The following is a 15,194-nucleotide window of genomic DNA, read 5'->3' as shown; positions in this document are numbered from 1 at the left end:
CTGCCACTGTGGGCAGGTTGTGATGACGTCACAAGATCACGTTACCTCTCTCGACCAATCAGGGTGGCCATCAGGGCGGGTTATGAAGACGTTACAAGGTCACGCAACCTCCCTCGACCAATTAGCGAATTTCGTCTCGGACATCGGCGGAGTTTTCTTGTGACGACAACTCTAATGCTATTGCATTAAAATATGCTATGTCCCGCTGCCTCCACTGAGTGAGGGGCATCAGCAGGAAAGCCGGGATGAACTACCGTTCATGCGATGCAGCCAGTTTTCGGTAGCACAAGCGGTGCTCACTTCCCTGTTTTATTATTAAATATTGTACAAAGCTAGCGCAGACTTCATGGTAAGTCCTTCTCCGAAAGGTGGCGCGTTGCCATGCGTAGTCTGGAAAAGAAAAAAAAGAAAAAGCGAAACGCACGTTATCAGACAGCTCAGTACAGCGCACGGCTTCAGTGAGACATGCCCGCCTTGGACTTACGGAAAGCCCAGCGAGGCACTTCGGACCATGCGGCATAAACATGACAGCCAAGGCAAGACGCTGTGTTTTGCGTACGGCAAGAGTATTCTAGCCGGCGAGCGCAAAACAGCGGGTCTGCTACAGTGACTTTAGGGCAGACCTGCCGTGCTGTACCTTCGCGCGCGCACTAAAGAGAAAACGGTTTCAGAAACTACAGTTGCCGTCGAAGTTAACGGTGCAGGACTCGCCTTCGGCAAGTGAAACGCCAAGGAAGCCGAAGTCAGTAGAGCAGGTGGCGCAGGTCGTGTCGGAGAGAGCGCTGGCCTGCGACCACTGCGTACGCTAGGTGAAAGTTTTATTATGACGGCACTAGCAGTTATATGTCACTGTTTGCCCAGCTGGGAAACCCAGACATCAAAAGGCGGCGCCTTGCAACGCTCAAGAGTAACGTTGGTGCAACCACTGGAATGATGTCTAGAAAGCAAATTTTAACCACTACAGGATTTCGACAACTTACAGATCGCATACAATCACATCACCCGACGCCACAGAGTTAAACAGATGTCGCGTGTAGAGGCGTCAGCACATCATAAACGTCGTCTAAGAGATGACTGTGAAGTTGAAAAGTATCAATTTGCGTACCGTCGCAGTCAATAACAAATTTCAAAAGAGACAATCCACATGCCACAGTGGCACCATTTAAACGAAATAAGTTTCATCCACCAGTGGAATGCTCACAACAAAACAGGGTAACAAACGTGCAAGTTGTACGAAGTTTTTGTGTGCGAACAGCCACAATGAATTTTTACGTGTCGTGGAGGGCTCCGGTCAACTTGGACAATTCGTGATTCAGTACACGAGCATTCTTGCACTGTGCTTCCCGCGGCCAGGATCAAGCCCGTGACATCGTGCCTGTCAGTGGAAGAATGCCATAGGCACCTGACCACCGCAGGTGCAGTGCCACGACGAAAGGCAAATTAAGCTTTCTGAAATTTCCACATCGTTCTTTGTCACTTAATCACACAGTAGTACAAGTCCATAACAGCTTGTGAATGGTGCCCGCTGCTTGACGCTTGCGTCCTACCATGGCAGGTTCTCTCTGCTGAAGATGCATCTCTGTCCCGGCGCACTCATGCGCCATCCGCGTCCCCATGCCTGTCACCCTCTTTTTATTTTTACAACACATCGGTTCTGTCACATCAACAAACGGCAAAGTGAGTGCATCGGAGACTATAAAGCACAGCGCAGCACAGTGTCACAAGTATTCATATCAGAGCGGCTCAGGTACCAGGAGTGCCAGCCAAGTTTATCTTATCCAAATATCTTAAGTCTAGCTCAGTCACAAAAGTGCCAATGGCCTGGAATTTCATTTCATGGTTTAATGAAAGCTGCTCACTTATACTGTCGTCTCTTCCCTGAATCCCTGTCTTTTCACGCTGTTTCAAAGTGAATTGCCACCAACTCGCCCAAGCTTCTACATTATAGCTGAAATGGGGTCTGCTTCGGTAACGTCACTTTTCGTTGCAAACACGAAAAGCGACGTTTACCAAAGGCGTCTGACCACTACAATCCGCGTACTGCATGTGGTGATACAACCGCACCACGCGTAAATAGTACTCGCTGGTGCATTCATAAAGACACACCTTGTTCAGAATGAACTAAACTGCACAAACACGCTGGGACGCGCGAACATAATGTTCCGCCAGCATTAAGCACGTGTAGGCTGCTAATGGAGCGCATTCTGCGCAGCGATATACAGCATCCACCGACAGATCTAAACAACGGAGGCGCCATGGCCACGAGCGAACGTCGCCGCCCGCCTCGCAAGGATGTCTTTCCGGCCTGCGATATCGCCAAAGCCCATATCCGGAGGCGCCAGCCAGAAGCAGAAATGTCAAGAGTGTTTACTGGTGACGGCTGTTCTCGACAGACTGCACCCACAGTGCAAAGAGTAGGATATGTGGATGAAGCTGCAACCCAAAGGTAAGCAGGTATATGGGCGGAGATAAATGCAGCTGTGAGCCTCAATCACGCTGGCTGTTTCTCGGCCACTGATAACCGAAACACAAGCTGCAAGTCTCTTCCATGTAAAGCCGAGAACCAAGGGTTCGTGCTCATTTAGCAGGCGCCGGCAATCCTCGCGGTTGGAGCAACGCACACGGGCACAGTATTCTTTGACCGCTGTCACGGCCGTGACAGGCACCGGGGAGGAACGGGGCAATTTCCTGCATGTGGCCTTCCATTGTCATTCGGCGTTAGTCCGTAATAATGGCATCTTGCGATATATTGCCCGCATACATGGCACGTACTGCACTGACTCAAAATATTCATGTCCTGGTCAAACGTGGCAGCCACTGAGGGCGGATCGAGGCGATTCCTCTTTGAAGCCTCATTGTTTAACCAGCACCGTGTGGTAAAAACTGAGCCTGATATGTGTTTGCTGTCAGTCCTAAGAGAACATAAGTAAGTTAACGTGACCGTTTCTTTCAAGGACTATATTTTAGTTGCATGTTTTCTTCTTTCAAATGATACGCTAGACAAAAGAATACATGAATCACCGCGGGTATTCGCCTACGACAGCTAAACAATTTATAACTGAATTTTTTCTCTCACGTTGTTTCGGTTTCATCAACCGATGATGGCAGTGACGTGTAGTTGGCCTTTAGGTTACGTGAGGCACGAAATAAACTGCAATATAAACGCTGAAACGTAGTTTTCATTCACTGCAACACTTCAACAAGGCTGCTTCAAGAGCTGGAATGACAACAAATGACGTATCAGCAGTTATACTGCTGATTATTCCGTGCATCACCTGGCCCAAGTGTAAACTACACGTTACAGCCGTACATGGAGGAACGAAAGAACTCAGGAGAGGCGGTTACGTCACATTTTTTTGAAGCTGGCTCCCCCCTGCTCCTCCCATTCGTGGCCGTCGTCTCAGCGCGCTTGCCCATGCGCAGCAGGCATTGCAGCAGACGATGCCGCTGCGCCCAGCGTTACCATTGGCTACGCAGTCGGCCAAAGACTCCCAGTAGTCCTTACGAAAGCGCGTGACCTCCGGCACACTTTTTGGCGAGCAGCTCGATAACGATCGAGGGCCTCTCCTGAGTTTTCTTTCCTCCGTGCAGCCATCAATGGAGGTAAATTTTCCTCCCTCCATGCAGCCATCGTTTGGTTGATGAAACCGAAACAGCGTGAAGAAATTTCATTACAAATTATTTGGCGGTCGTAGACAAATACCATGCGGGTATACCCATTTATTTTTATGTCTAAGGCATCATTTGGAAGAAGAAAACAGCGAAAATTTGATCTAGACCTTTGGGAGAACGCCTGTGTATTCAAACTGACAATAACGGAACAGTTGCGAAGAAAGCAAGCAGCTGCCATTGGAACAGTTACACGTCAAATGGTTCAGTAAAGCCGCCAAGCAATCGGGGATGGGAAACTTGGCAGGAAATTGAATATCGTCTCAGCATTCACAGTGCGATTCGTGAGACTTGTTGAATGCATGTAGAAATGTAATTTTCTCCCAGAAACTTTGCGAATTAGAGTATTCACTGATGTAGAATTTACTTTGTCAAATTGAATAATATAGTTTAGGTCAGTAGACATTCGGGAGTCAGTGTTCCATGAGAACAGTGTCAGGTAGTACAATGAAGCGTGCGTTGTGCTTTCAGCACCATGACAATGGAGCACAAACATTTTTGGAGATGACTGATTGCAGCAGCGCCGAAGAGGCAATCTCCTACCCCCTTCCAACTTAAACCTGTGTAGTTGAGCAAGTATCAGTATTATAGCCGGTTACATGGTTTATGCGGGATTAACGTTCCAAAGCGACTCAGGCTATGAGGGACGCCGTAGTGAAGGGCTCCGGAAATTTCGACCACCTGGGGTTCTTTAACGTGCACTGACATCGCACAGTACACGGGCTTCTATCATTCTGCCTCCATCGAAATGCGACCGCCGCGGCCAGGATCGAGCCCGCGCCTTTCGGGTCAGCAGCCGAGCGCCGTAACAACTGAGCCACCGCAGCAGCTACATAACCGGTTACAAGGCAGAAGCGAATGCTCCTCAAAGGAGGCCCTTTTCTCGTGACGTCGCGGTTGCAATGCAGCAAAGGCTAGGCAGGAAAAGGGACGAGACGGTCCTTTGCCCATGTGCTGTGGGGAGCGGATTGAAATCTCATGCGACTGGCAAGTGCCTCCGTGAAATGGGTTTAACCGCGACGCCATTACGGTCGGTGACGCCACTGGCTGGAGGACCTGCTTTGAGGGGTAAATTTGCCGCTGCTTTCTTGAGTTGTATCAATAGCCGTTTCGCGGCAACTACTGCGTGTCTCCTGGACATCCGAAGACGCGGCGCACTCCACCAGTACTAATCATACTTGCGTTACTGTAACGGACGCTTCTGGCGCCTACTGCCCGGCCAAAGACGGAGGAGCTACATGCTCGCTTCTCTGACTGTCCGGAAGACGACCGTGTACGACTGCTGTGGCCGTGACGTCGCCCGCGCCCAGTCTAGTGTCCGTGGACGAGTTGCAGACTGGTGTGCCTGTGCAAGTAGCCGTTTCGCGCGAGGTTGGATAGTTTGCGCGGCACTCAAGGAAGAATATGGCACCATAAGCAGTGATGGAACTGGCAACAGGACTCTTGTAGCAGCTTTTGTAGCAGAAGAAACGGCACTCTGTAGTACCAAGTTTTGTAGCAGAAAAAAATTGTTATTCGAAACAACAATTTCAGCTATTTCAACGCATCAAAAAGAGGGGTTGAAGTAGTATTTTGCCGGCTTTTTAAGCCGCAAAGCAACAAAAAAATTTTAAAAACCTTAAACCCAAAAGCTGCCTTTATAGCGCTCTGTTAAAAAAAAAAAAAAGCGCTAAAATGAGCAAACGGAAAGATTTTGCTGAACACAGTAATTTTATTCAGGGTGGAAAACAATGATATATATAAAAAATCTACACAAGCTACAAGAATGACATCCGTGAAATGAAAGCCTTCCCGTATATTATCTGTTGCCCCCTTTTTTTTTTTTCAAAAGATTCAAGCTTGGACAGTGCCACCGGCAGCATGACATCAAATACCGTTATCGAAGGGGCAGAAATGGGTACTTAGCTGGCGAAACAGCGAGACAGCTCACGGCGAGCGCCACCGTCCTTCCCTTGCAACGATGGAGAGCAGCGCTGGCAAGGGAATTCCGCTCAAACGTTGCTTTCTCGACGAGACGCAACCCACTCTGTACTAGCGTGTCGATACAGCCACACTCGGCGATGGACTCAATGTTGTCGCATTTTAACAATAATATCGGAGTGATTTCGCCAGAAGTATTTTCTTCTCGGCTCATCAACGACGCTCGACTGATCCGAGCCTTCAGCTTTGGCAGTTAAAATTCCAAATGAAAACTTCCGTGAAGTGGCGGTGATATCTGAAGGCGTTTGAAGCGCGCTTTCACAAGAGCGCGTTTCTATGCATGAACCGGTTACGCCGTGACTGATCGACATAGTCGCGTTATGGAAGTGGAAACGGCAACACAACGACCCCGCCAACCCGCAGTCACCACCACCAGTGAAGTGCGACGCGTGTGTCTGCGATGCGTGGTGCCACAAATATGCGGCACCTCGTGTGGCAGTGCAAGAGGCTTCAGACAATGCGGGAAAAGCATCGCCCCATAACACACATCACCCATTACATCGCACCGCCTCAATTTTTGAGAGAAGCAGGAGAGTCCCGTGGTTTTCGAATATTCGGTCGACACTTCGAACAGAAAACGCGGCGGCACGACTCAAACAAAGCAGCAGACTCTACTCGCAAACTACTCGAAATTTTGAATATTTTCCCGCCCCTACTTTCTGCGACACTCATGGAAGGACCGCGCAATCAACATTTGAAAGCGCCAGCTTCAGTTTTGGCTCCGTTCTGGCCATCGATTGTTTTTTTAATGCCCATTTGTCGCAGAATATGTGTAATTGGCGCAGCAGTTCCACCACTGCATGAACGACCTGCCGAACCCGGTACCGGCCGCTGAAACGTTGTCCGGAATGCTGCGAATACGCAGCAACAACAAATGAAAGTACTACAAACAACCATATAACGAAGGCCCTTAGGTCACAACCAGTTAAAAAGAAAACGCCATCGCTGGATAGCCCACACAAGTTAGCACGACAAAAGTGCCGCATCTTTTGAAGAAAGGACGCATTGCTCGGCGGGAAAGTAACATCACACAACTCTGGCAAACTTCGGGCACTGCAGAGTCCAAACCACGGAGGTAGGGTGAACACACTAAATTTCTTAATCCGGTGCAGGCTGCTTTTGTAACAAAGCTCATGCGTGCCAGACTAGGTTTGCTCTCCACCTGGCTCCCTCACCAACAAGACGGGAACATCCACGGCCATCACACACCGCAAGGCTGCAGGGAACAACGGGAGCCTGGCTGGCATATACACTGACATCCTTCACTTGAAACCTAGTAAAGTATCAATCCCGACAATGCCAACACAGTCTACGACTCATGATGGCCCAGCTGATCGAGAAGCCTGCCTCGGCATCTGCTGAGGGCGGCGTTACCGTGACCTTGAACGCTTATATGCCAAGAAAAAGAGATGCTGGTGCAGATAATGCAACAGAAAGTTCAATATGGCTTTAAATTATCCTTACTCTCAGCAGCGAGGCCAGAAATATGCAGCCATGGACAAAAGTTTACAGAATGTGGGTTCACAGAGACTGATATCGTCAAATCAGTGCGCTCCGACGAATCGCTTATGTGGAAAAAAGTTTTTCTCCTCCACGGTCACGCAAAGCAGTGTACCAAAAATCCTGAAAGCATAACGGAGCATGCGTACTCCATCTGCTGGAATGAATACCAGATAACTGGGTAGTGAGGCAACATAGCAGTTTTTTTTTTCAGCGCTACTGCGTATCGTGAAAGCTTTTCCAGTGAAATCTTCCCGATGATTCAGTCTGTTAAAGGGACTGCAAGAGGAACAGGACATGGGAAGAGAAGTGGACAGGAGTCCTATCCACTTCTATTCCCATGTCTTGTTCTTCTCTCAGTCCTTTTTACCCGTTAACATATTGGACCAACAGGCCCAGAACTTCGCCGTGCTGAACCCGATTCAGTCTATTCAGCTTTCCTCGCCCATTTCGAGACTGAGCTTAACGCTACGTTAGCAGGGGCTACATTTTGTGAACTTACACCAGTGTGAGTGCTCATGTCAGTCGAGAAAAAAAAAAAGGAATGTGACAGCAACAGTAGCATCAGTAGCATCAGCAACAGTACAAATGCAAAGCCGCGGTCTGGTAGTGAAACGCACGCAAACTGATGACGCTCCATAAAACGGCTATATGAATCGCAAATTGTAATGTTACATTCCGCCCTTGTCCAGCAGGAATCAGTAGCAGTGCACACTCTTAAAATTTCTAGCAAGCTTTTTAGGCAACACTGCCCTTCATAAGTGGGGAATAAAATTTCAGACACGTCAGTTCTGAACTGAAAAATAATGAAAATATGGTCTACACTAAGTAATTGCTACTGCAACTAGAGGCCGTTTCGTTTCACTTAGGTACCAGCACTGCTTATCAGAACCGAATGTTTTTTGCCATCCATCCTGAAGCCCTTGGCTGACATTGAGAATAAAAGCTGCAGGATAGACATCGACTGCATAAGCTTTCCAAAGGTGTGTAGCTAGACCTACTTTTAGAATAAAAAAATTAACAGTGCAGCATTACGCACACTTTATGCTTTATTTAGCTTAGATTTCTCACTGCTTCTGTACTAATTTTAGTAAATGACAGATGTCAATGCAGTTTAGCAATTACAGCAATGCCAAACTTGTCCAGACCAGCAGAGTTTTCTGCTTACACAGAAAGCTGTTTGCAAGTATAGATTACAATCCAATGCAATAACCACCACAGCAGTATGATAAAACCAAGCTTAGAAAAGAAGCACGTTTATTCTAGCAATTTAGCAACAGGCACTTTCTGCTTATCAGCAGAATTTGGACGACAACAGTTCACACAGCCAGTAATAAATAAGGCAAACTAGAAAAAGCACACAGCCCAGTAGGCCATCCCCTCCCCCCTCCCCCAAACCAAAGCAATAATCACACACATTTACTTTGTACTCTCTGCAGTTCACCACCCATGACTTGGCTCTTCGAACTCTTCCTTTGGAACTATTGACACAATAGGGAATAGCATAGCACAACAGCCTGTGAGAATACTCCCCAATTACCCAACAGCCCCATACAAGACAAAAGTGAACAAGTAAAAACCATGAACTAGAGCAGCAACTTCTGTGACACTTTGAACCCATGACCCATTTCATTACACCATTTCTTCTGCACACCGAAAAAAGGCTCAGGTATTGTTTGCACCTGCAGTTGACATGCCTTAATTTGATTTCCTGACATGGTGCATTGACAAAGCAAAATGCAAGGATCTTGTAGCGGGTATTGCTGCATGTGAGCCAGCATGTGAGCCAGCTACTAAATCTGCATGTTTTGCCTAACATGTTGTTCCAGCTGGCCACATCGCAGTATAATTGGCGTGCAGTGTACCAAGTTGTTTTCAGTGTGAGTTACAAAAGATGCATGATATGCAGATCCATCAGGCCAAGTTCAATCCTTGAGGATACAAAACGAAAGGGACCATATGCAGTCACATATGCCACAGACATGAGTACAGCCTGTCACTGCCACCCCCAGTTCTACCATTTTTGCACAGCAGCAGTCAATTTGCCACTAAGTGGCAAAAACTGCACAACTTTCTATACCGAGGTCAGTGACTATTCGCATGAAAAGCATAAACTATGCCCCAAGTTTGAACAATCAGCCTAAGGCAGTGGCTATACAGTGTCACTGCATAACTAAGCTTGGAATACTTTACAAAATCTCAAACAGAGAGCAATCACACACTTATGAACAGAATCCAACATAGCATCTGCACCCATGCCCTGTTCGAAACAAAGCAGAACACACAACTGGCTACATTAGACACAGCAAAACAAAAAACCATGTAAAACTAATTCACAACACCATGACATAACAATGGAGACAAACCAAACATCCACTAAAATGAATGCAACAAAGCAGAATTTACAATGGCTTTACAAGCTTCAGCCTGAAAGATTTACTACTGTCCAGACACATATCCGAAAATAGAGAACTCTTGTAGGCACTGCAGTGGCTTTTTGATTCCTTGACAACTAGCCTGTAATTACACGACAAGAAATAGACCCATCAAAATTCAAACATCACATAGCACAGGGACATTAAACGTGTGAACCATGACATGCCTCAAACAATCAAAACAGAGGATGTGCAACGTGTATAGATGCAAGGTATAGCTTAAGCAGTGGCATTGGAGAACGCTGCCTCTTAGGCAAGGGTGCTACTCATACAACTGTTGAAGTGAACTGCAGTATTGAACCAAATGTGAAAGTTACATAAAAGAAAGTGCAGTGTTAAGTAACTAGTGCCCAGAAGAGAACATAGTATTGCTAGAAGCTAAGAATACATACAGCATAGCAAAAGTAAGCTGCTGGTTTGCAGGTCCAAGCCTTCCAGTAGCTGCTATTCCAAGGCAATCATGTTTCTAGCGACTCATCAAAGGACAGATACCATAAGGCTGCTGTGGCAGCAATAATGCAATTGATACAAGAAAAAAACCCTGACAGCTGCGAAATCCTTCATAAAACCAACTTTTACATTCTTTCCCTATGTCAAACAATTGATTCAGTCAAAAGAACCACCGTCTTGTATATTACTGAGGCTGCCATAACTGCTGTAGAGTGGAGCACCAGTCACCAGTTTGGATGTCATCATCACATCGAGCAGACCAATTTACCAGGGACCAGAAGAATACAAACTGACTTGCCCTGTAACTACGCACATCCACCACTGCTGGACATAGTACAAAAGGATATCAGGAGTGAAATGTGCTGAAAGCCGTAAACTAGAAGTGTACACCACTGGAAGTAAGCACGCAGAATGCAAAGCACAAGTGCTCGTACAGTCTTGATTATCCCTTTTGCATCCCGAAGGCCTGTCAGCACAAGAGATGAGAATGACACCTCACCCCCCTTACACAACGTCCTACAATGAGGATGACAGACTCAAGAACGAAAAATAAGCAAATTTGCAACTCCCAAATGCAACAGTCTAGCTTGCTACGCTTCAGCAACACTCATCCACATTCCAGCAACAAAACTAAGCCAATTTGCTTAGTCTCCACACCAAAAGCTTAGTTTAGAACAAATATTTGACTGTTCTGTCCAAAAATTATCATGCATAGTGAATGATCGAGCTTTACTCGACCAGCTCCTTTTTAATCTGTATACATAGCTTAGTCAAACTGAGAGCCCATTGATAAAACAATACTGAAACAACCACCCTAGCACTGCTGACACTATTTTTCAACATGTCATTCCTTTCAAGAAAGCAACCCACACAGCCGACGCATATGAAAAACAGGAGAAAGACAGCAAGGACAGCACGTTTGTGAAATTAAGAAATATGTGCGCAACTCCAAGTGCCGCCTAGTCACACCACTCTCAAGTCACATGTGCCAGTCATGAAAACTTTTAATCAGAAACACACTCATGACAAATGAATGACAAAGCACAGTTTGTTGTCCACAATATCCAGCGAATGACCACTTGCATTATGATGTGCCATTTTAGAAAGAATAAACCTGAATAACACCAATTCTGAAGGCTGAAGTTTATCCGACTCGAGGATGTCAAGAGCACACAAAGAAAATTTTTAACGAGTCTAAAGGTTAGTGAAAGCTACTGCTTCGAAATTCAGTCTATAGATATGAATATATTTTGCTCCTATTGTGTGCCATATTCCAGGTTGGCCATCTCAGTTTTGTGGAGTTGAACAGTCACTACATACCCACAATGGAAAAAAATTACATGCATTGGCTACCATGAACACAGAATGCGTTAAGTCATAAAAGCAGCACAGATCCAAACAAATGCCCTGAGTTAAAGCATAGAGTGAAACTTTGGCTAAATAAAAGGGAATATGGAGGATCATGAGATGGAAGTGCTTGAAGCATTTCTGAAGTGAGTTTGACCCATGACCTCAATCCAAAGAGATGCACCAAGCAAAGCTTCAAGAACCAGCACAATTTTTAGTCACAAAGCTAACACCTGCAGACTTGGCAACTAAGCGTGATTGCTAGTCCTTTCAACAGATGACAATATGGTAACAGCAAAGCAATGAACAGGCAATATGACACCTTCATGAAGACAAAGCATAAACGTGAAGATGTACAGACTTGGATTCAATGACCCAATCACCCCAAAATGTCCTGACAAACAAGATGGGAAATGAATATTGAAGAAAACAAAATGTAGATGTGCTACCAGTGATGCTGCTCCTTTAACAAGCTATGATCCACTCAAGTCTCTCTCCATTTGGCCCTGGTAGCAACCTGTATTCACAAGCTGCATGGACACCTGACAAAACAGCACTGTGGCACCTGGGAAGTCCGCCACCACCCCTTCAGCTCGGCCACCCGCAAACTTCTCCCAGAGCTGCCTGAGCTATTTGCCAGAGTCGTAGTACTTGTAGACGAGTACACCTGTGCCCAGCAGGAGAGCAAGGCCAAGAGAGACGCGCTTGAGCAGCCGCTGCCGCTGGACCCAGGCTTCTGAAGAGCGCTGCTTCTGCCTCATACGCTGCAGCATCTGTGATGTGCGCTCCGCCCTCTCTCGCCGCTGCCGCCTGCGCAACTCAGCCTCCTCTCCGGCACTGCGTACAATACATGGGCATCATCAACCGCACCTTCCCTGAATGCCAACAGTAATCAGGCCTAAGCAACCATGCCATTATCATGCTGAAGCACACTCAGCCCGACGACAGTAATGGCTGCTTCCTGAGATACACCTGAACTAATGTGCTGGTGTGTACTCTCATGGACTTCATTGAGAGTGCCTACAAATGCAACCAAGGAATGAAGTAGCAAAATGGGACCATGTTGCTTAGACCACATAAGACGGTACTGCCAATAAGTATACTCACAACAAAACCTAAGCTTTTTTCACTCAGTCCTGTAAGGCCCAGTTTCAAATGCAAACAAAATATTTTAAGAGCATGCAGTAGTCACATCAATTCAAGAATCAAATTAGATTAATAAGAAAAATTCAGCAGACCAAGTGGTAATGAAGCCAAAAGGAGCAGCACCACCTGAAGCTTCACATTTTTATAGCATTTATGGCAATTTTTTCTCACGGTGAGCCCTTTCTGCAAATTGTTCCAAATAAAGCAACTTCACCAGCACTTACTAGGCAAATGGTCTCAGAAACAAAATAGTGGCACTACAGCTAAATGCAAAAAAAAAATAAATACTGCCATGCCAATAGTAAAGCATTTACAGTACCTGTTGCACAAATGTAGCGCACATTCAATCGAGACTGCCTGCTGCTCTCTTCAAACCACTACAGCTGTACAATTTTCAAAGCCAGCATTCAACAACCAATGAGCAAAGGTTCCTAATGAATATTTCATTTCTTTTCAAAACAGGTGCCAAGCCCTTATGCCCATGCCTTGCAGGCACTTTAAATTTTTGGTAAAATCAAGGCCTTTTGAAATATCTACTCAATTTGAAGGAGTTGCATCACTGCTTCCAATCTCTCACCAAGCCATAGATTTATTTTTACATACTGCAGCCTCCCATGAGGTTGTCTTGCTGAAGTAAGAATAATACACTTTAAATTTAAATCTAGAAGAATGAAAAACAATGTTTGTTTTTTTAAGTAAAAAGTATATACTGGTTCTTCAAATGCACTGCAGTTTCACTTAACTTCTATGCAAGTGGAAATTTCAGCTGCAGAACATCTGCAATTTAGATTCTACTCGCTCTAATGTTTTTGTAACCATGCTCATGCGAGTTCAATAATTAGTCTGTAGTTAAATCCTACAACTGCAGTTTCACAGCCTATACTTGTAGGTACACCATGTTCAGCAATGTGCACTGCTACTGCTCAAAGACCTTGAAATCCTCAACAGAGCTCTTCAGTGCTCTGTCGACCCCCGACAACTAACCAGATACCCAATAAAGGCTCTTAAAGACTGACTAGTGCACAGAATCAATGCCCAATATCCTATCAGGATAGCACAAATATTTTTACTTTCTAAAATGACACGAAAAAGCGTGGACTTCTGTAACATCAAAACCAAACGTGTGTACACAACACTGCTGCAGAAAATCCTAAGGAGCTGCTTCCTTTGGATCCTTTCCTGTGCTAGTACAGCACAGGGATCAAGCCTACCTCAAATCACTTGGTTGAAACACGCTGCAGTCCTTATGTCATCTGACGCAAGCATACTTTAGCCTTTGTACATATTTTCAGTGGCAGGACTAAGTAAGGAACACATACACATATGAAAAATACCAGGCTTAAGGGGGACGCAGCTTTAAAATAAAAAAAATATGTATATATTTTGAAAATTGTTGCATTTGCTTTATGCCTTTCTTTATGCTGACCCGAAGTTTCATTGCTGAAATCGGCCAGCCAGCACTCTAAAAAATTTGCTTCACGAACCACAGCTCTGCATTCTGGAAAAATGCTCGAACAATGGGCGTTTCTCTTCATTACAGTTTCCTACCTAGACACTCGCCTTGCAGAGCAGATTTCTTCACAACTGTTTTACCTGCATTGACTCAGTTTGTTTAGCTACACTCCTAGGACCACAGGACAGGTTAAGACTGTTTTGCAAAATGGTTAATATTAAATTTCTTATATAAAATTGTCTTCTCACTCTAGATATGTCAAAAGACCACTACACTGCAAAAACTCAAACCTAAAATTTATGCTTTGCAAAAAAAAACAGTTAATAAGTATGTCTTCACCCGTAGCATGCAAACAGGGACGCAATGAATGTTGAACCAGCCTTTTGTCACATTGTCTCAACTTGCAGCCTTTTCACACGATTCAGAGGAAAAACATATATCAGACAATTTTCTGGCCGTGTAAAAATGAAATTTTGTGACAGTAGTCATAAAATTAATTTTAATATGTGCAAAAAATTTCATGTAAATACACCAAAAAAATGAAAACATTTTTGCTGAAAACCATTTTCTCCTCTTAACTGATGGTTCACTGAAATGTAATGCAATATGTATGCGCAGGCACGCTCACTGGTCCTTCCAGAGATGCAGTTGAGAAGTAAGAGGCAGGGAAATCTTTAAATTCAGCACACCAAAAAGTTATAAAAAAAAAAAGGACTGATTGCAATATTTTCATACCAGCCCCCTTTCCTCTTTGCAAGCACAAGCTTAAGACAAAGTATCAAAATAGAACAAAAAGCAACCACAGGAGGAAGCACAGAAAAAAAGACCAGAAAAAAGAAGAGGAAAACTAACAGAGTTCTCCACGGAATCACCCGGGAGCACATGTCATGCTAGTCAGAGGAATTTTATTTCTTTGGATGATAAATTAAATGAGGCAGTGCTTACACAATGCTCATCTTCATTTTATACGGATAGGCCTCAAAAATTTATCTGATGTTTTGCTGCTTGATGCAGTGCAGAACACAAGTGTGGCCTGAGGTCCAAGCTGTCTTTGCATCATTCCTGCCATCAGCAAGATTCATCGGATGGGTTACAAGACCCTCCAGTACGAGCTGTGGTGACAAGTGTGGTAGGTTCGTGCATGCCTACATGATGCATCGTCGCAGGCACACTGCCAGTGTGTCGGGGACAGGGTGTATTTTCAAAAACAGACT

General features: G+C 45.2%; 1 protein-coding gene across 3 annotated transcripts in view; it reads right to left on the bottom strand.

Moving 5' to 3' along the window:
* Positions 1–274: 274 nt before the first annotated feature.
* LOC149351530 (tyrosine-protein phosphatase non-receptor type 1-like) overlaps positions 275–15,194 on the bottom strand; it is a 63,427-nt gene continuing 48,507 nt past the window's right edge. For 2 of the 3 annotated variants that reach the window (XM_089580898.1, XM_089580895.1), the window contains exon 9: positions 8,374–12,218. In XM_089580898.1, coding sequence (XP_089437024.1) covers positions 12,011–12,218 — 208 coding nt within the window. In that variant the 3' untranslated portion in view covers positions 8,374–12,010. Of the gene's footprint in view, positions 391–8,373; positions 12,219–15,194 lie in introns of those variants that run through there. The other variant, XM_089580897.1, reaches the window with a different exon arrangement.

The sequence above is a fragment of the Amblyomma mixtum genome, chromosome 3 (assembly GCF_055824585.1).
Source record: "Amblyomma mixtum isolate Tamu chromosome 3, ASM5582458v1, whole genome shotgun sequence".
In the NCBI taxonomy this organism is placed as follows: Eukaryota; Metazoa; Arthropoda; class Arachnida; order Ixodida; family Ixodidae; genus Amblyomma; species Amblyomma mixtum.
This window is presented reverse-complemented; position numbering and strand designations above follow the sequence as displayed.